Here is a 22,373-nt window from a genome sequence, read left to right as displayed (position 1 = left end):
AAGATATATATTGCTTACTTCCCTTCAACAACAGAAGATGTTCAACAGTGCCATCAGCACAGAACTGGTGGGACCCAGGTACACCCATCTACTGTCTGGAGAAGTCTGGCCAGAAGTGGTCTTCATGGAAGAATTGCAGCCAAAAAGCCATACTTCCTACATGGAAACAAGGCTAAGCGACTCAACTATCTACAAAAACATAGATATTGGGGTGCAGAAAAATTTCAACAAGTGCTCTGGCCTGAGGAGTCAAAATTTGAAATATTTGTCTGTAGCAAAAGGCAGTTTGATTGCCTAAGAGCTGGATAGCAGTACAATAATGAGTGTCTGCAGGCAACAGTGAAGCATGGTGGAGGTTCCTTGCAAGTTCAGCGCTGCATTTCTGCAAATGGAGTTGGAGATTTGGTCAGGATCAATGGTGTTCTCCATGCTGGGATATACAGCCAGATACAGTACTTATCCATCATGCCATACCATCAGGGAGGCATGTGATTGACCCCAAATTTATTCTTCAGCAGGACAATGACCCCAAACATACAGCCAATGTCATTAAGAACTATCTTTAGTGTAAATATGAGCAAGGAGTCCTGGAAGTGATGGTCTGGCCCCACAGAGCCCTGATCTCAACATCATTGAGTCTGTCTGGGATTACATGAAGAGACAGAAGCATTCGAGACAGCCTACATCTACAGAAGATTTGTGGTTAGTCCTCCAAGATGTTTGGAACATCTTACCTACCCAGTTCCTTTAAAATCTGTGTATCTAGAGGAATTGATGCTGTTTTGAAGGCAAAGGGTGGTCACACCAAATATTGATTTGATTTTGATTTCTTTCTACATACACACAATGGTATATATGTATTTTGTTGTTCTTATGTTCAACGATCTCCAATTTAGCATATTATACTGTATGCCAGAGTGGTTGATTGTTTTTGAGCTGGTATGGAGACAAAGTCTACTACAGGAAAATTTGGCTGAAGCTTTAAAGTTGAAATGTGGCCAGGGATAATGACTCCTAACCTCAAAGAATGTCCCCACCCCCTTTACCTAATCACTGCAGTAATTTAAATAATACAACCATATCTAAACGCCACATGACGTGCCTTGCCTGAAATCTCCTCTTTTCTGAACTTGTAGAGTGGGATGGTCTTTCTACCAGGACTTTTCCATTATCTGTCCATCGGCTGGGTAGTGATCACCGTTCTAAACTTGTGGAAGAGGTTCTATGGTGAATCACATGATGACAAGTGAGTAGAAACCTTATTAGAGTTTTTTATTTTTATACTATGAATGGGCAGGAGGGGAGTTGGAAGGAGTGATGGAGGAATGGGGAGAGCAATAGATTTGTTCAGAGATGGGTTTAAAAAATACACTGTAATGCCCCGTACACACGGTCGGACTTTGTTCGGACATTTCGACAACAAAATCCTAGGATTTTTTCCAACGGATGTTGGCTCAAACTTGTCTTGCATACACACAGTCACACAAAGTTGTCGGAAAATCCGATCGTTCTAAACGCAGTGACGTAAAACACATACGTCGGGACTATAAACGGGGCAGTGGCCAATAGCTTTCATCTCTTTATTTATTCTGAGCATGCGTGGCACTTTGTCCGTCGGATTTGTGTACACACGATCGGAATTTCCGACAACGGATTTTGTTGTCGGAAAATTTTATATCCTGCTCTCAAACTTTGTGTGTCGGAAAATCCGATGGAAAATGTGTGATGGAGCCTACACACGGTCGGAATTTCCGACAACAAGGTCCTATCACACATTTTCCATCGGAAAATCCGACCGTGTGTACAGGGCATAAGAATTCAGTAGGCTCACTCAGTGCTTTATAGAGTATCAACCAATTGTTGTCATCATCTTAGGCTGCTTTCTTATGAATGTAGGTTCATCTTTTACACAGTAGCTATTTATCAGCTAAAGGAACAGTCCGTCAGTAATTTGCTTCAAGCACTCACCATAAGCACAGAATTTTCCTTCCCAGCCCTCATTGCAAGTACAGTCAAATTTTCCTATGCCATCCTTACAGACAGCATTTACACATGGATTGGAGAGGCACTGATCCCCATCTGTAACAACAAGATGGTTAAACCTGACAGTCTTTGTAAGTTCCTATACACGCTTTATTTTAGCTAACTTCTTCAGACTGTAACTTACCAAAGTACTTTGACCAAAAGTTAAGCTAGAAATAAAAAAATAATTTAAAAAAAAAATGTTAACAATAAGTACGATGTATCAGCAATAAGTATTACGATAAGAACCAAATAATAAAATCTCTTACAGTTTCCTCTCGGGTCTCAAATATCTCATTTGCTTCTTCTAGGTCACATTTTTCCTCGTAGCATTCCCTCTCCAGTGACCCAGGTTTCATCTCCTCAAAGTAACTATTTGCTCTTTTACGAACTTTGAGCACACGATTTGCATCCTGACTATTGTAAAAGACTGGAAATTAAAGTGAGTAGGAGTCGGTTAGTTGAATTCTGTAACACTCCCAATTTCATTTTAGGTAAAAAAAAAAAAGATCTTTTAGAATCACTTTAAACAGTTAATTCCTCCCACCCCAACTTAAGCTATTACTAAACCCAAGAACAAAAATATATATTGATGTGGTGGCTGCATTTGTTTTCTTTTTGTTTCCAGGCTAAGAAAATTTTCTGAAAGTACAGAAAATATTGTTCTTGCTAGAAATGCAGTGTCCTTGTAATCCACTGTAAACTGAATTGAAAGTAAAAAACAATGGTATCTTTCTTCTGTAATCTAGCAATCTTTCCTTCTCCCCATGTAAATGGCCTGGGTGGCCACCAAAAGACAGGAAGTGTGTTATGCATAGGATAAGAAATGGAGAATACCTGAAGAAAAAAGAAAACTAATACAGTCACTTCATCTAACTAAGGTGAGACTAATGGAGGAAGGTTTAAAGGATAAGTTCACCTTTAGTAACATGCTATATGTTACACCCGTAATTTAGGGTGTAACATGTAATATGTTACTATTAAGCACCCGCCTCACCCTGGCTGTGATAGCAGGTATGGAATCCTCTCCTCGCACTCATTGTCACATTTTAAAAATGGAGCAGTTGTGGGGGGTTCCGTTCGCACATCTGCGCCATTCATTCACAGGGATCTGTGAATGATAAAACTACAAGTCCCATCTTCCACTGTGGCAGACGGATTTGAAGCTCCAATGAACTTTCAATAAACTGATGAGCGCGCTCGTGGTTCATTCATTCTTCCTCTAGCTTTTTAACAAAAATGATGTACAGACGTACAGGCACAAAGCTGGAGAAAGACTTTGCAGGAGCCTCTCCTCGCACCTGCAATCTGCTGATCACGAGTGCAATGCTTTTCAGGCTCCTGTAAAACAAAAAAAAGTAATAAATGCACATTTTTTACCTGCAAAATCATATGGATTGATAATTTTTGTAAAGGTGAACTTACCCTTTGAATGGTTTGATAATTGCAATTTATATTACCGAAGTCATAGGCGATAGGTCTTCTGTCTTTTTTTAAGTATGTCTTAGCATATAGTAGGGGAAATTATTTGATCCCCTGCAGATTTTGTAAGTTTGCCCACTTACAAAGAAATGAAGGGTCTATAATTTGTATCATAGGTGTATTTTAAATGATAGAGACAGAATATCCACCAAAAATCCAGAAAAAAACACATAAAACAAATCCTATAAATTGAGTTGCAGTTCAGTGAGTAAAATAAGTATTTGATCCCCAAGCAAAACATGACTTAGTACTTGGTGGAGAAACCCTTGTTGGCAAGCACAGAGGCATTTCTTGTAGTTGGTGACCAGGTTAGCACACATCTCAGGATGGATTTTGGTCCACTCTTCTTTACAGATCTTCTATAAATCCTTAAGTTTTCTTGGCTGTCTCTTGGCAACTCAAAGTTTCAGCTCCCTCTATAAATTTTCTATAGGATTAAGGTCTGGAGACTGACTAGGCCACTCCGGGACCTTGATGTGCTTCTTCTTGAGCCACTCCTTTGTTGCCTTGGCAGTATGTTTTGGGTCATTGTCATGCTGGAAGACGCATCCACGACCCATCTTCAGTGTTCTGGCTGAGGAAAAAGGTCCTCATCCAAGATTTTACAATACATGTGTAATGGATGTGATCATGGTGAATTGTCTATTCCAATATCTGCTTTATATACCTAACATATATAAACTCAGCTTCTATGCTTATCAAGCCTTAAGACATTTACAGATATTCTGAAAAGCTCAAACTTGCTTAAGAACTGGACTGACTGCGGAGAGTTAACAAAAAGTATGCGCCTGCTTCCCAGAATACATTCAGAATATAACAGCATAACACAATGGAGCAAGAGCAAGAGAATGCTGCAAAGTGCTGCAAAAACAATTATTCACTTCTGCAAATGTGCATCAGCTGAAAGCCAAAACTTTGTCACATATCTGACGTATCTCAGAACTTTGATGTAATTGTATAAAAATCTTAAGAAACGGAAATATTAAACAGAAGTAACTTTTCCACTGAACTCGTCTCAGTGTGAGCTTACTTGAAGCATGCTTTTATATTCAGCAATCTGATCTTTGATCAGCGAACCAAAACCTACTCTTCATTCCCAAGTCCTGCTACAAATCGAAGGGAGACCGAAGATTCGCAGTCCAAGGACCACGGTTATGGAACACTCTACCAACTAACATCCGCTTGGAAGAAAAGCATCAGGCCTTCAGCAAAAAACTTAAGACCTACCTCTTCTAAGGAGCTGGACAACACAGGACGGATAAGCGCCTTGAGGCGATTCAGTTCGAATTTGCAGCGCTATACAAGTCTTTCATTTATTCATCGGGGGTAGATATAATAATATCAGACTTTTGTTCTGAATCCAAAACATTTTGGCACTCAAACGCAGGGCTCGAGGCTAGGGTCCCAAGGAGTAGCCGATCGAGAAGGTGGTTTCCCAAGAAGCACGAGGCAATTACCTGGCAGATACCGCTGCGAAACAAGCTGCAGATTGAACGCGAGAAGTGGTCAGCAGAGTGAATGCACCCATCCTTGATGACCCAATAGACACCCCTTAAGAGAGACCGTGTCTGCCACGTGGGCTGGAAGCCTATCCCATCACCAACATGACAGCAAAAACCACGGCTAAAATAAATAAATATGTGGCGCTACCTCGTCTAAAATATGATAACAGATGAAAAAAGTGGATAATCAAAAAAATGATCAAAAAATAAAATGATCAAAAAATAAAATTAAAAATCTTCAAAGTAGCATATAAAAACCAGGTAAATATCAATGGCATAAATAAATGTGATAAATGACGTGACCTCACTAATAAAAGTGCATAGGTGCATATAATGAACAATATAATTGTAGAGTAATCAGGTCAATAACAATGACGTAAATAAATGTGCAAAACAATACATAATGTCGTAACCTCACTAGTAAAAGTGCATAGTGCATAAATGAAGAATGCCAAAAATTAAAACTAAAAAATCAGAAAAAATAAAAACCAAAAGAAGACTCCATCCAGTGAAACTCTAGCATAAAGAGCAATGACATAAACATAATTTAGGGAATGTGTAAACTCCTAATAGTATTACCATACACTGTGTATAAGATCAAAAATAACACAATACAGAAAGAATCCAAGCAGCTCTAAGTAGCGATCCGAAAAGGTCTAACAACAAGTGGTATAAAAGTGCAAGTGCAATAAATCAGTGTAAATACAAATATAAATGTGCAAAAATGCTAGTGAGCTGATAATATATAATAATATTAAGACAGAAGAATGTCCAAGCAAAACGAAAAATGTGATTCAATAAAAGAATAGCATGCAGCTCCCAATAACAGCACAGTGCAGATCTTCTAAAGATGATAACAAAAGTGCAGGTAAGGGTCTTTTAAAATTGATGAAGAAAGTGCAAGTGCAGTGGATAGAGCTCTGTGACGGCCAGTGTCTGATAGTCGGTAATCAATCTAATCCGGTTCCAGGGTGCACTGAGCGTTTCCCCCAGCCTCTCACCTGTAGTTGCAGCCCCCAATGGGCCGAATCGAGCGTGTGCCCACAGGCAGTAAAGCAGTACAACGGGGACAGGCTTCTAGTCGTTGTCACAGCCTCCCGAGACAGAGATATACTGGCCACAGCTCAACACTCTCCCGCACTCAGTGGGCATCCTTAAAAGCCCTTCCTTCCAGCAGAACCCAGCGTTACATTCATTCATTCATCTTGGGTAGATATAATAATATCAGACTTTTGTTCTGAATCCAAAACATTTTGGCACTCAAACGCGGGGCTCGAGGCTAGGGTCCCAAGGAGTAGCCGATCGAGAAGGTGGTTTCCCAAGAAGCACGAGGCAATCACCTGGCAGATACCGCTGTGAAACAAGCTGCAGATTGAATGCGAGAAGTGGTCAGCAGAGTGAATGCACCCATCCTCGATGACCCAATAGACACCCCTTAAGAGAGACCGTGTCTGCCACGTGGGCCGGAAACCTATCCTGTCACCAACATGACAGCAAAAACCACAGCTAAAAGACTTTTAACAGAAATAGTGTGGAGATATGGTGTCCCAGAGGTCATAGAGAGCGATCAGGGGCCGGCTTTCATGGCCTCAGTAACCAAGGAGATATGGACAGCTTTAAGGGTCACATTAGCTTTCCACACCCCATACCATCCTCAGAGCAGTGGGAAGGTGGAAAGATTGAATGGCACAATAAAATCTAGAATGCTAAAAATGTCTCAGGAAACGGAAATGAGTTGGCCAGACAGCCTACCCATTGCCTTATTCAGTGTTATGTACACTCCAAGGGAAAACCATGGTCTCTCACCCTATTTGATATTGTTTGGTTCAGCCCCCAGACTAGGTTGTTATTTCCCACAACAGTTGCAGCTCCAATCTGATGTATTGACTGATTTTGTGACCGCTTTATCTCGAGAATTAACCCGTATCCATTCGGAAGTGTTTTCTTCCATTCCAGATCCTGAGCTAGATACAGCCACACACAAGCTGGTTCCCAGTGATTGGGTCCTGATAAAGAAGTTTGTGAGAAAACATACTCTTGAACCCAGATATGATGGTCCTTTCCAGGTTCTCCTAACAACTGCCACCTCAGTCAAGGTGGACACACGCCTCCCACTGCAAGAAAGTTCCTGTACCTGAGGAAGAGGCCGAGGGGACCAAACAATGATTCTGTATATCCTTTTCATAGTAATCATTGTTCAGGCACAAGAGGTAGATATCAAACAAAAAGATGGTATAACACAATTCTGGTATAGCTCATCCAATACACATGATGCCACTTTTATATCCTCTTATGAACAGATAATTCCAGGTACTATGTACAAGATCCGGTCCTGGGATGAAGCAGTAAGACCCATGACTGTGTATGTATGCGTCACTGATACCTATTGGGATAACAACTGTGATTCCTGGGGAGCAGTGGGTTGGAACACTGGGGGTACAAACTGGGGGTACAAACCTGAAAACGCCCAAAATAGAAAGGACAAAAATGGGAAGTCACTCTTAGATAGAATGACAATCAACAAACACACAGGTCAGCCTTACACCAAAGAGTTCAGGCTGACCATTGAGAATCCTAACCCAGAAGACAGTGGGACCTATGTTTTGGGCCTATGGTGGGGAAGTGGGTATTCCAGTTTTAGAAAGCCTTTCCAACTGAAAGATATGTTCAATAACCCAGAGTGGGGAGTTCCCCAATCCACATATAGCTCAAACCCCCTGAGGCCACATATACAGACATTAAAGGACATGGTGGCCATAGCAGACCCTACCTTTAAGGATACCATGGCTGCAGAAACCGGGTTCTCAGATGTCAACTTGTGGCTCAAGTGGATGAGGTACAGTGCAGGAAAACACAATAAGACCAATTGCTATGTGTGTGGGAGAGCCAGACCATACTTATTAACGGTAATACTAAACATACCCCCAGAACATGAGACATGTTTCCTCAGCCTATTTACCCACACAACCACTGACCACTCCCTGTGTGAACATTGGAAGAAGGAATATCCCATGGTTACCAAGACCCCCAAGCCAGGAGAAGGTATCACTATATATCCTGGCAATTACACATGCTATGGATGGTATCAGTGAGTGGGGAAACCTCATAGGAATTTCACTAAGGGTTACTGTGGATCTTATAGTGAGGTGTCTGCAGATCTGGTGCAAAATCAAGTCCAGTCTTTGGGAGACGTGTAGTGGATCTGCGGAGACTTGAAAATTAGAAGCAGATTGACAGGACAGTGGACAGGAGAATGTGCACTGGCCAAGGCCATAATGCCTCTACATATTCTCTCGGAGAACCCAAGGCCAAATACAAACAACACACCCCGACCTAACAGGAGGCGTAGGAGTGCCCCAGCAGGAAGCTTTGACCCTCATGTATACATAGATGCCTTAAGGGTCCCTAGAGGGGTCCCAGATGAGTTCAAAGCAAGAGACCAAGTAGCAGTAGGGTTTGAATCCCTGATCCCCATCATCACTGTAAACAAGAATGTAGACTGGATAAATTACATCTACTACAACCAACAAAGGTTTGTTAATTACACCAGAGATGCACTTCGAGGTTTAGCCGCTTCACATATGACCTTCCAAAACCGTATGACCTTAGACATGGTCCTAGCTGAAAAGGGGTGTGTGTGTGTGAGATGTTACCGGAAATGAGTACATGCTGTACTTATATCCCAGATAACACAGGGCCAAATAGTAAAGTGACTTTAGCCATCCAGAAGCTTGAGGATTTGTCCAAAGAATTAAAGAAGAATTCAGGGCTCTCCAACCCCTGGGATCAATACTTCACCTGGATCAAGGGGGATGGCAGGGAATTTTAACACAGATTGGAATAGCCATTCTGATAATTCTAGTGACCCTAGCTGTCATGGTCTGCTGTGTTTGTCCCTGCTTTAAGAAGTGTGTAGAAAAAGCTGTTGCCCAATCTACTCCCATGTTTGTAAACCAGGAAATACCAGATTATGATGAAGATTATGTAAGACTTGATGATGTTTATGTGTTACACTCCGTTACAGTCACCTCCTCCCGAGATGCAAAGCAAAAGGATTACAGAGACAGACAGCACCTGATTGCCCCCTCCAAGCTGTATCGAGGGGGGTAGTGAGTTAGTGAGTTAGTCACTGCTCTTCTCTATATACAGCCGAAAAGAGTTGCAGAGGAGAGGGCCAGGGTAGTGAGTAGGACTTTTAGTATGAGGGACAGTTTGAAATAGACAGCTTCAAGGAGGGACTGTAATGGATGTGATCATGGTGAACTGTCTATTCCAATACCTGCTTTATATACCTAACATATATAAACTCAGCTTCTATGCTTATCAAGCCTTAAGACATTTACAGATATTCTGCAAAGCTCAAAGCTTGCTTAGGGACTGGACTGACTGCGAAGAGTTAACAAAAAGTTTGCGCCTGCTTCCCAGAATACATTCAGAATATAACAGCATAACACAATAGAGCAAGAGCAAGAGAATGCTGCAAAGTGCTGCAAAAACAATTATTCACTTCTGCAAACGTGGATCAGCTGAAAGCCAAAACTTTGTCACATATTTGTATTTTGTATCTGTGGTTTGTATGTGCTAGTCTATCTGACATATCTCAGAACTTTGATGGAATTGTATAAAAATTTTAAGAAACGGAAATATTAAACAGAAGTAACTTTTCCACTGAACTCGTCTCAGTGTGAGCTTACTTGAAGCATGCTTTTATATTCAGCAATCTGATTGGGGGTAGATATAATAATATCAGAGTTTTGTTCTGAATCCAAAACACATGGCCCCGTCCATTGGCCCCTCAATGCGGCAAAGTCGGCTTGTACCTTTAGCAGAGAAACAGCCCCAAAGCATCATGTTTCCGCCTCCGTGCTTGATTGTAGGGATGGTGTTCTTAGCGTCATAGTCAGCATTTTTTTTCCTCCAAACACGGCAAGTCGAGTTAATACTAAAGAGCACAGCACTTTATCCTAATCCTTCTCTGAATAATTTAGATGTTTATTGGCATGACTGTACATGTGGCTTCTTAAGGAGGGGGACTCGCTGTGTTTGGAGGAAGAAAAATATATGACCTTAAAAACACCATCCCTACAGTCAAGCACAGAGGTAGAAACATTATGCTTTGGGACTGTTTTTCTGCTAAAGGTACAGACAGACTTAGCTGAATTGAGGGGCCAATGGATAGGGCCATGTATTGTAGAAGCTGGAATGAGAACCTTCTTCCCTCAGCCAGAACACTGAAGATGGTTCATGGATGACAATAACCCAAAACATACCACCAAGGTGACAAAGGAGTGGCTCAAGAAGAAGCACATTAAGGTCATGGAGTAGTCTAGCCAGTCTCCAGGCCTTAATCCTATAGAAAATTTATGGAGGGAGCTTAAACTTCTAGTTACCAATCAACATCCAAGAAACCTTAAGGATTTAGAGAAGATCTGTAAAGAAGAGTGGACCCAAATCCCTCCTGAGATGTGTGCAAACCTGGTTACCAACTATAAGAAACGTCTTACCTCTGTGTCAGCCAACAAGGGTTTCTCCACCAAGCACTAAGTCATGTTTTGTTTGGGGATCAAATACCGTATTTTTCAGGGGAAAATCGTGTGTGCGTGTTATACGCCGATCCCCGCTAATTGCGATCTATCGGCGGCGATCGCGGTGATCACCGCCGACATTCACATAGCGTGTAGTTTTAAATATGGTGCCGTGGAGTTCGGAGGGACTCGGCAGAGCTGAACGAGCGCCGCCGAGATCACAGTGACTGGCCGGAGCCGAGATACACATAGCCGAGTGTTCTCGGCTCTTTCCGGTGCCGCTCACAGTCACGCCCAGTCCCGCCGATGGACCTATGTTAGGTCCATCATAGGGCGGGACTGGGCGTGACTGTGAGCGGCAACGAGAAGAGCCGAGTACACTCAGCTATGTGTATCTCGGCTCCTCCCAGTCACCGAGTCCCTCCGAACTCCGCGGCGCCATATTTAAAACTACACGCTTTGTGTATGTCGGCAGCGATCATGTAATGGACACTGGGGCAAGGCTGCACTGACCACTGGGGCAAGGCTGCACTGGGGCAAGGCTGCACTGACCACTGGGGCAAGGCTGCACAGACAAGGCTGCACTGGGGCAAAGCTGCACTGACAAGGCTGCACTGACAAGGCTGCACTGGGGCAAAGCTGCACTGACAAGGCTGCACTGGGGCAAAGCTGCACTGACAAGGCTGCAATGGACACTGGGGCAAGGCTGCACTGACACTGACAAGGCTGCAGATGGACACGATAACGCTGCATTGATGGGCATTTAAATGTAAGTTTTTTTTCCTTAAACTTCCCACCTAAAAGTTTTTTTCCTTAAAATTCCCTCCTAAACTTGGGGTGCGTGTTATACGCCGGCGCGTGTTATACGCCGGTGCGTGTTATACGCCGATAAATACGGTACTTATTTTACTCACTGAACTGCAACTCAATTTATAACATTTGTATCATGTGTTTTTTTCTGGATTTTTGGTTGATATTCTGTCTCATTTAAAATACACATATGATAAAAATTATAGACCCTTAATTTCTTTGTAAGTGGGCAAACTTACAAAATCTGCAGGGGATCAAATAATTATTTTACCCACTGTATATACTGTATAAGGTTGAAAGCAAGCCTGATTTTTCCAATCAGGGCAAAGCAACAGGATTCCTTTAGTGCTTTCCTTTCCAGGAGCACATGCTGTAATTTACTTCCTCATTTCGCTGTTTCATTCGACTGCCAGAAGTGAAGAAAAGACCTGCTACTTCTGGGTATGGTGGAGCATGTGACTCACTCCATGTGACAGCACTGGTTCTCTTGATGATCGGCCCAATGCTGTCAAATGGACATAGGGAGATTTTAAGGGCTTATTAAAAACCAAACTAGAAAAGATTTACCCCTATACAGGCATTCTAGTTTGGTTTGGAAGTGTAATACATTTTTTTCTGCCATCAACCTCATAATCCACCCAAAAGTATTTTTAAAGGTGAAATGTCATTGATTTTTGAAGTAAGGGTAAGGGTGCAGTAGTAGGACTATTACCAAAAGAAAGATTACAAGTAAAGATACAAATACAATAAAAGTACATAGAGGGCTCCCACCCTAACAGTCCTTCTCCCAATACTGTTGCTAATCAATCACTATGGCCATATTTCTGGCTGTACACTTCATACTCCTCACCTGCACATTATACCCACTTACATACACTTTGCACTCATCTCCTGCACATACTACCCACCTCCATACACTCCTCTCCCACACATACTACTCAGTGCCGTACACTCCGCACTGTACATTCCCTATTTAACATTACTGCGTTCTACACTATGTAAGTCATCTCAGACTATTAAACCACACCCCCTTTAAGCAATGCCCAATATGTAGCGCAACTTAAGCCATGCTCACATTTTGCCACTGGAGGTTGTCTAAAAAGACAGCCTTCTATCAGTGAAAAGTCTTGCAAACAACGGTCTCACAGTTAGGTTCCAGGGTGATGAATGCACAATTCAGAATAATAAGCGATTCCTCGCAAAAGGAAAACTGGATGATCACCTATACAGGCTCATAACCACAGACCAGCAAACCAATAAAGTCTCTAATGACCTACACAGAAAATGTAATCACTTATGGCACAGGCGGCTGGGGCACAGAAGCCCAGAAGCTATACAGGACATTATACAGAGAGGCTTATCAGAAGATTTGACAATAACGCCTTTCAAAGTGCTCATGAAATGCAAGTGCTGTATTGAAGCAAAAGCCACACGTGCTCCCCTTCCACAGACATCTCAAAGAAAAACTACCCACCCCCTGCAGCTCATACACAGTGACGTATGCGGTCCAATGAAAACTCCTACATCAGGAGGGAACAGATATCTACCGATTTTCATTGATGATTATTCCAGGTACACAACTACTTATCTGATAAAACACAAGAATGAAACATCAGAGAAACTTCAAGTATTCGTTGACATGTCTAGCAACAAATTCCAACAGAAACCAGGAATAATAAGCACCGACAATGTTGGAGAATACATAAGCAAAGAAGTGGCCTCATATCTGAAGAAACAAGGAATATCCAGATGCATGTTGTCGGATGCCAACCTACCTCACAAGTACTGGGGAGAAGCAGTCATAACTGCAACCTACCTACAGAACAGATAAAAGCCCTCAAAAGCCATTAAAAGTACTCCATTTGAAACGTGGCATGGATCAAAGCCTAGCATAGGGCACATCAGAGTGGATGTAAAGCATATGCCTATATTCCAAGTGAAAAGTGATCCAAGCTGGAGAACAGAGCCATAGAGGGCATTCTAGTAGGCTACAGTGAGCAAACTAAGGGTTACAGAATCCTACATCCAAAGACTGACAAAGTGACCATAAGCTGCAGTGCATATTTTGATGAGATGTATGTTAGGAGTTGGATACTGGACTTATGAGTGCTGGCAGCTCCTCTTTTTTTGTTATTTATTTTCACTACTTTGTTTTTTGGGTTTCTGAGCGCAGCTTTTACCCTTTGGGGTTTTTTTATATATATTTTGATGAGAGCCCATCACCAAAAAACACCAATCCCTGAAAGCTGTGAAGTGAATATGCCAAGAAAACAAGAAGAAAAGGTCAACCAAAGCGAACCTTTGTAGGAGTCAGAACAAGAGGTGGAACTCACAATGCCTAAATCAAGTTCCTCATCGGATCCTGCTGAACTGTCTGAAATCAGAAGATCCACTCTGACTTCAAAGGGGATACCACCCTGCATGCTGTCATACACTGTCAAAACACACAGCATACTTAAACCAACATCCTGGGAAGACATAGAAAAATTGCCAAAATGAGAAGCCAATAAATGGAGAAAAGCAGCAGAAGAAAAATTAAAGTCACTTCAAGAAAATAAAACCTGGACACTCACAAAGCTCCTTCCTAACCGCAAAACTATAGGAAGTGAGTGGACTTTCAAAGTAAAGTCAGACGCAGAAGGGAATATCCACAAATACAAAGCCAGACTAGTTGCCAAGAGTTACTCCCAGAAATTCGATGAAGATTACGATGCAAAATTCGCTCCCGCCGTAAAACACTTTACCATCAGAGTGCTTCTTATTATTGCAGCTGGGAAGGGCATGCAAGTCAAACAACACGACTACATGGAGCAACCACCAGGGTTTGAGCAGTGTTAATTTCGTCGACTAAAATTACTAAAACATTTTAGTCGACTAAATGAATACTATTTTAGTCGACCAAAATACGACTACAACTAAAACAATTGAGATGACTAAAATACGACTAAAACTAAAATGGCATTTTAGTAAAAAGACTAAAATGGGACTAAAATTAAAATGGCATTTTAGTCAAAAGACTAAGACTAAAACTAAATTGAAATTTGACTTCAAAATTAACACTGGCCTTTAGTGCATGTTCATACCTCAATACCTTAAATAATAACATATGAGATTTTTCACTCCAGCAGTATATAATGAGTTTGGAAATTGTAGAGAAATGTTAACTAATGCATTAATTTAATTAATTTGATTTCAGACGACTAAAATGAGTTTTAGTCGACTAAAATGTACTGGAGATTTTAGTCGACTAATGCCGCGTACACACGGTCGGACTTTCTATCCTACTTGGTCCGGCACACTTTCCGACGGACTTTGTCCGCCAGGTGCGCCGGACTTTAAAACGGACGGACTTGCCCACACACGACCGGACTTTCCGGCGGGCTAAGTCCGCCCGTCTTTCCGACGGACTTTCGCCGGAGTTACGGCGGACTTTCAGAATGAACGGACTTGCCCACACACGGACAAGTCCATTCATTTTGAACGTGACTCAGGTGCGACGGGACTAGAAAAGGATGTCAATCTTGCCGCTTTTATCGGCGAGATTGACACCTTGCGAGCCCCGTCGCGGGGCATACCAGGCCCTTAGGTCTGGTATGGATTATAAAGGGAACCCCCTACGCCGAAAAAACGGCGTGGGGTCCCCCCTAAAATCCATACCAGACCCCGATCCGAGCACGCAGCCTGGCCGGTCAGGAAAGGGGGTGGGGACGAGCGAGCGCCCCCCCCCCCTCCTGAACCGTACCAGGCCGCATGCCCTCAACATGGGGGGTGGGTGCTTTGGGGGAGGGGGGCGCCCTGCGGGGCCCCCCACCCCAAAGCACCTTGTCCCCATGTTGATGAGGACAAGGGCCTCTTCCCGACAACCCTGGCCGTTGGTTGTCGGGGTCTGCGGGCGGGGGCTTATCGGAATCTGGGAGCCCCTTTAATAAGGGGGCCCCCAGATCCCGGCCCCCCACCCTATGTGAATGAGTATGGGGTACATGGTACCCCTACCCATTCACCTAGGGAAAAAGTGTAAGTAATAAAACACACTACACAGGTTTTTAAAATATTTTATTAAACAGCTTCGGGGGGGGAATCTTCCTCCGGCTTCGGGGGTCCCTCCGCTTCATCTTCTCCCAGCGTCCGGTTGGTTCTTCTCCCGGTGTTCCAGTTCTTCGGCCGGCTCCTCTGCTGTCTTCAGGTAGCTCTCTTGCCAGCAGAGGTCCGGACTCCTGGGCTTCTGGGCTTCTGGGCTTCTTCTCTTCTCTTCTCTTCTCTTCTCTTCTCCAGATGTTGACACGACGCTCTCTCCGGCTGGACTGCTCTCCGAGGGCTGCGTTGTGACTTATATAGGCGGAGACCCCGCCCCCTATGATGTCACAGTCCCTGGGCATGCTGGGACTGTGACGTTTTAGGGGGCGTGGTCACTGGGTGATGTTGACCACACCCCCTAAAACGTCACAGTCCCAGCATGCCCAGGGACTGTGACATCAAAAGGGGGCGGGGTCTCCGCCTATATAAGTCACAACGCAGCCCTCGGAGAGCAGTCCAGCCGGAGAGAGCGTCGTGTCAACATCTGGAGAAGAGAAGAGAAGAGAAGAGAAGAGAAGAGAAGAGAAGAAGCAGCCCAGAAGCAGCCCAGAAGCCCAGGAGTCCGGACCTCTGCTGGCAAGAGAGCTACCTGAAGACAGCAGAGGAGCCGGCCGAAGAACTGGAACACCGGGAGAAGAACCAACCGGACGCCGGGAGAAGATGAAGCGGAGGGACCCCCGAAGCCGGAGGAAGATCCCCCCCCGGAGCTGTTTAATAAAATATTTTAAAAACCTGTGTAGTGTGTTTTATTACTTACACTTTTTCCCTAGGTGAATGGGTAGGGGTACCATGTACCCCATACTCATTCACATAGGGTGGGGGGCCGGGATCTGGGGGCCCCCTTATTAAAGGGGCTCCCAGATTCCGATAAGCCCCCGCCCGCAGACCCCGACAACCAACGGCCAGGGTTGTCGGGAAGAGGCCCTTGTCCTCATCAACATGGGGACAAGGTGCTTTGGGGTGGGGGGCCCCGCAGGGTGCCCCCCTCCCCCAAAGCACCCACCCCCCATGTTGAGGGCATGCGGCCTGGTACGGTTCAGGAGGGGGGGGGCGCTCGCTCGTCCCACCCCCTTTCCTGACCGGCCAGGCTGCGTGCTCGGATCGGGGTCTGGTATGGATTTTAGGGGGGACCCCACGCCGTTTTTTCGGCGTAGGGGGTTCCCTTTATAATCCATACCAGACCTAAGGGCCTGGTATGCCCCGCGCTCGCCGCAATAGGAAAATGTGTTTTTCCTATTGCAGCGAGCGCGACATGCAATACCCTGCCCTTGTGTCGTATCTGGTCCGTCGGACCAGCATACACACGAGCGGGCTTTCCGTCGGACCAGCACACACACGAGCGGACTTTCCGCCCGAAACTGAGTCCGGCGGAAAGATTTAAAACTTTCTTCAAATCTAGGTCCGGCGGGCTTTTGGGAAAAAGTCCGCCGGAAAAGTCCGCCGGCGCCTACACACGGGCGGATTGTCCGGCACACTCTGGTCCGCCGGACCAAGTATGCCGGAAAGTTCGACCGTGTGTACGCGGCATAAGGCTGCTTTCACTGTGGGAGGGTGAAACGTTGACCCTATTTCCGGTATCACCGACGTCACTTACGGTCCCGTGGAACGCGCGCCAGGAACAGCGTTTTTACACACACACAGCTCCATGTTTGAGGCTTGTTTTATCTCACTTGTTGTAAGTACCCACTCCCTTTTACAATAAAACCTTTTTTAATGGTACTTCACTATCAGTTCCCTTCTGTTTTTACTTCTGGGTACCTGTTGTTTCTGGCTGAGAAACTCCATAAAGGAATTCTGGACCTGAAAACTTATCACCATATCCGTCATCCCAGGATTTCTTTACCAAGCTTTAAATGACCCACCAGACTGAAAAGCTGGGGGTCGTTCTGATCTGGTGAGTGGGGATACATGAGGGGGTGCACACCTGAATTTTTCTGAAGCACCTTACATTTCCTTCACTTTGGATTGGAGCACCTTTATGCCGCATACACATGAGCGGAATGTCCGACAGAAAAAGTCAGACGGAAGCTTTTCATCGTCTATTCCAATCGTGTGTATGCCTCATCCAACTTTTTTTTTCGAAAATTCTGATGGACCTAGAAATGGAACATGTTCTAAATATTTCCGACTGAACTAATTCCTATCGGGAAATCCGCTCGTCTGTATGCTGCTTGTGCTATTGGCTACTGGCTATTGCACTTCCTTTTTCTAATCCCGTCGTACGTGTTGTACGTCACCATGTTCTGGAAGGTCAGACTTTGGTGTGACCCTGTGTAGGCAAGACCGCTTGAGCGAAATTCCGTCGGAGTAACCTTCGGAGTTTATTCCGACGGCAAAACGGGTCGTGTGTACAGGGCATTAGTCACTTTATTTGGACTTTATTTTCACCTATTGTATTTGGACTTTGTTTCCTTTTTGGTCAACATATTTTCACTTACTGTGTTTGTGAGCGCTATATTTATATTTTTATGTTTTTCAAGTGATTAGCACTTTGTGTATAGTAGCTGCATTTAGAATTTTTATTTTTTGTTGTTTGATACACCATTAGCACGAACGTATATATTTAGTATATATTTTCACATACTTTCACACTGAGGCGCTTTGCAGGCGTTAAAGTGCTAAAAATAGCAAAACGCCCTGAAAGTGCCGCTTAATTCACTCAATGTGAAAACCCCGAGGGCTTTCACACTGGAGCAGTGCGCTTGCAGGGCGGTCAAAAAAGTCCTGCAAGCTGCATCTTTGCAGCGCTATAGGAACGGTGTATTTACGGCTCTTAAAGCGCCCCTTCCAATTGAAAACAATGGGCCATCTCTGCAAACCCGCTGGCAAAGTGCCGCTGCTGCGGCGCTTTGCGGGCGGTTTTAACCCTTTTTCGGCTGCTAGCGGGGGTTAAAAACCGCCCGCTAGCGGCCGAATAGCACCACTAAAACCATGGTAAAGCGGCGCTAAATATAGCGCCACTTTACCGCCAGCGCCCGCCTCAGTGTGAAAGCAGCCTAAAAGGTAGGACATTTTAATCGACTAAAATGTACTGGAGATTTAGTTGACTAAATACGACTAAAACTAAAACAATTACAGGACTAAAATGGAACTAAAATGCCATTTTAGTCCTAAGACTAAATCGAAATTTGCTGCCAAAATTAACACTGAGTTTGAGCAAGGAGATAACCTTGTGTGTAAACTTCAGAAGAGCATCTACGGTCTTAAGCAATCTGCAAGGATGTGGAATGAGAAAGTGAATGAAGTACCGTATTTATCGGCGTATAACACGCACTTTCTTCCCCTTAAAATCAGGGGAAAATCCCGGGTGCGTGTTATACGCCGATTCCCTGCGATCCCCCGCTGATTTAGCAGAGCGATCGCCGACCGTGATTTGAAAATGACGCCGCCGGCGCCGAAATACACAGAGCCGGTGTCAGGGACATGTCAGCAGTCGTCGGGTGAATCTGCGTGCACGCAGGTCCACAAGGAATGTTTCTAGGCGAATTCAGCTAAATTCCCCACCAGGGGGCGCCGGCGCGCTCCCGCGTGTGCCCGTACGCGCGCCCGTTTGGCGCCAAGGGGCCTTTAAAAGGGTGACAGGTGCTCATGTCAGGTGCTGTTCGTCTGCAGCTCTGCACCTGAAAGTTCCTGTATCTGCTTATCTGTTGTTTGCTATTGACCCGGCTACGTCTGACCTCTCTCCAGTCTCCAATCCGACCCGGCTTGCCTGACCTTGCTTATTCTGTTACCTGTTGCCGAACTCCTGCCTGTCTGACTATCCTTGGGTCATCCCTCCTGTTTATACCTGCCTGATCTCCTGCCAAAACGGACTGTCTGACCTTGTTTGCCTGTGTCCTGTGACGCTGCTTCCAACCTGCTTGTTTGGCATCCAGCTGCTGTCATCGCATCTGTCCGCCTACCCTCCGGCCTGCACCAGTTTACCTGCATCCGCAGTTCAGCCATCCCTGAGGGACATCCTTCCAGCTCCGGTGACTGCTTCTGCTGGACTCTGCATCAGGCCCTCCTACCCACTGCGCTCAGGAGACCACTGTTCCCGCTTCCAGCGGCTCCTGAACCAGCGTTTAAGAGAGGTCTCCTTCTACCAGTCAGGCTCAACCACCAGGTACATTACAGCCGGTCCTCGGCTCTTCTCGGCCACTTTCGGCTTCACTCGAGCGCCGCCCGAACCTAGCCGAGTGTACTCGGCTAGGTTCGGCTAACTCCGCTCACAGTCACGCCCATCCCGGGAGGGACTACGAGTGGAGCCGAAAGTGGCCGAAAGTGAACGAGAGCCGCCGAGAAGAGCCGAGAACCGGCTCTGTGTATTTCGGCACCGGCGGTGCCATTTTCAAACTGCAGTGACACTGACATGTCACTGCAGTTTAACTGCAGCCTGGGCAAGGCTGCAAAAGGACACAGACAAAGCTGCAGATCGGCACTGGCAAAGCTGCAAGGCTGCAAATGGACACTGATAAGGCTGCAAATGACACCAAGGCTGCTGACTGCAAGGCTGCAAATGAATGCAAGGCTGCAAATGACACCAAGGCTGCAAATGACACCAAGGCTGCTGACTGCAAGGCTGCAAATGACACTGGACAAGCATGCAGATGGACACTGTGCAAGGCTGCATTGATGGGCATTTAAATGTAAGTTTTTTTCCTTAAAACATTTTTTTCCTTAAAATTCCCTCCTTTTTTTTTATTTTTTTTATTTTTTTTATTTATTTATTTTTTTGCCACGTCAGCCAAGTAATATTTATAGGAGGATGTTATTTCAACTTTCAAGTCAAACTTATCCCTTAATACTTTCACATCATTGTGGCATTTTCTTTTTGCACATAATCTTTTTGTTCATCCGAATAATATATAATTATGATTATATCTTACATTTCTGATATCCCTATACCAAGAAGCTGTGCCCCCCCCCCCCTTTCCCCCCTACCTCTCCCATGATCCACTTGCCCAACCAACCCCCCCCCTCCCAACTCACCTCATGAGAGTCCTAACCTTGCCTCTCCCTGTCCTCCTCCTGCTCTTGATGCCTGTTTGGATATATAGCTCGATTTTGAGTTTGTATTTTTATTTAAGGTGAGTTGTCTGACTCCCCATCCCACACCTCAGCCGCCTGGTTAGAGAACTTATACCTTGCCCAGTCTCTCCACGTTTCTTCATACTCCTCCATCTCCAGCCCTTCACTATATCTTAAATATTCCAGGCAGTGAATTTCCTCTATTTTGTTGAACCACTCCCGCATTGAAGGTCTCCTACTATCCAGCCAGTATTTGGGGATAAGACTTTTAGCTGCATTGAGAAGGTGCGGTAACAATGTTTTCAAATACCTCCTGGAGGGCATATCGCTTCCGTGATGCAAGCATACCCAGGGGTCGTCCGGAACCCTCTTGTTAGTGATCACATATATAATCCCCCTTATCTCCTCCCAGAATTTTTTCATTACCGGGCACGTCCACCAAATATGCGCCATTGTCCCTATCTCCCCCTCCAGCAATACTGCAAAGTTTCTTCCTGTATTTTATGCGCTATATCCGGAGTGACATACATTCTAGCCAGGATTCTGAAATTCATTTCAGCAATCCTATAGTTCGCTGATGTAGCGTTCACTCTGCTCAAGACCCTCCCGACCTCATTTTCACTGATCTTTTTACCTAATTCCTCCTCCCATTTCCTGAGAAATCCTGGACGCTCCACCTCTCCCATTCTGATCAATATTCTATAAATCCTAGACATTCCTCCCCTCCTATTTTTCGTAATACATACTTTTTCAAGGGGCGAAGGTCTTCCATCGACCTTATTGGCTGCGGGAGGGATTTAACAAAATGTTTCAACTGCCTGTATTTCCAGTTATCCATGACAAACCAATTGTCTTTAGCTTTTAGTTCCTGGTAGGTACACAGCGTTCCCTGGCTAGTAATATCTTTGAGTTGGGCCTCTTCACATAAAATCCATCTCCCAGACAATTCTTCCCTCCCTGGCGGGAAGTAATCTGTGTCCTTAAGCGGGACTAGTGGTGAATTGTATCCCCACTTCTCCCTAGTGTGTATTTTATCCCATGTGTTTAAAACGTGTTTGGTGATATCCAATGTTTTCGTGCACAGTTTACTGTATTGTGGTGGTATCCATACATTTTTACCCAAATCAACCCCACTCGTTATGTTCTCTATTTTCACCCATTGCTTATCTTTATTGTTATTCACCCAGTCTGGAATACGTGATAGAACTATTGGTGTGTAATATTTTTTAATATCTGGTGCCCCCCAACCCCCCTCTTCTTGACATTCACTAATTGTGCATACTTAATTCGTGGTTTCTTCCCCCTCCATATAAACCTTAGAAACAGTGTGTGTAATTTATTCAGAAAACTCTGTGGTATTGCAATTGGGAGCATTTGGATTTTGTATGTGATTTTGGGGAGAACTGACATTTTGAGTAGGTGTATTCTGCCTCCCCATGAGAGTCGGTTCCGCGGAAATCTGTTCAACTCGGCCCAGATCTCATTGAGGAGGGTCATGTAGTTGGCTTGGAACAGTGTCTCTTTTGCTGATGATATTTTGACTCCTAGGTAGCTAAGTTCTTTTATCCCCCATTTAAATGGTAGACACTTTTGGTAGGCCTTATCCCTGTCTTTATCCTCTACAACTTCCAGTATTTTCGACTTGGTTGCATTTACTCGAAAATTGGATAATCTACCGTAATTCCTAACAATCTCGAGTAGGTTGGGAAGGGTGATCCTCAATACGTACAATAAGACGTCATCACCGAAGGCGGCTAGTTTGAATTCTTCTTCCCCGATTTTGACCCCACTGATATCTGGACTGAGTCTTATCCTAGCCAACAACGGCTCCAATGTCAACACAAAAAGCAGCGGAGAAAGCGGGCCCCCCTGCCCGGTACCATTATGCAACGCAATGGGATCGGACTGGGTACCATTTATTTTGACTCTGGCGGTGGGGGAGGTGTAC

At 44.6% G+C, this 22,373-nt stretch overlaps 1 protein-coding gene across 1 annotated transcript in view; it reads right to left on the bottom strand.

Moving 5' to 3' along the window:
• LOC141139537 (vitamin K-dependent protein C-like) overlaps positions 1-22,373 on the bottom strand; it is a 154,143-nt gene that overhangs the window by 76,274 nt on the left and 55,496 nt on the right. Inside the window, exons 3-5 of the mRNA XM_073625775.1 lie at positions 2,292-2,452; positions 2,168-2,192; positions 1,969-2,079 (exon numbers count right to left, since the gene is read on the bottom strand). Coding sequence (XP_073481876.1) covers positions 1,969-2,079; positions 2,168-2,192; positions 2,292-2,452 — 297 coding nt within the window. The remainder of the gene's footprint in view (positions 1-1,968; positions 2,080-2,167; positions 2,193-2,291; positions 2,453-22,373) is intronic.

The sequence above is a fragment of the Aquarana catesbeiana genome, linkage group LG04 (assembly GCF_042186555.1).
Source record: "Aquarana catesbeiana isolate 2022-GZ linkage group LG04, ASM4218655v1, whole genome shotgun sequence".
Lineage (NCBI taxonomy): Eukaryota > Metazoa > Chordata > Amphibia > Anura > Ranidae > Aquarana > Aquarana catesbeiana.
The sequence above is the reverse complement of the archived record's forward strand: the minus strand, read 5'-3'. Positions and strand labels throughout refer to the sequence as shown.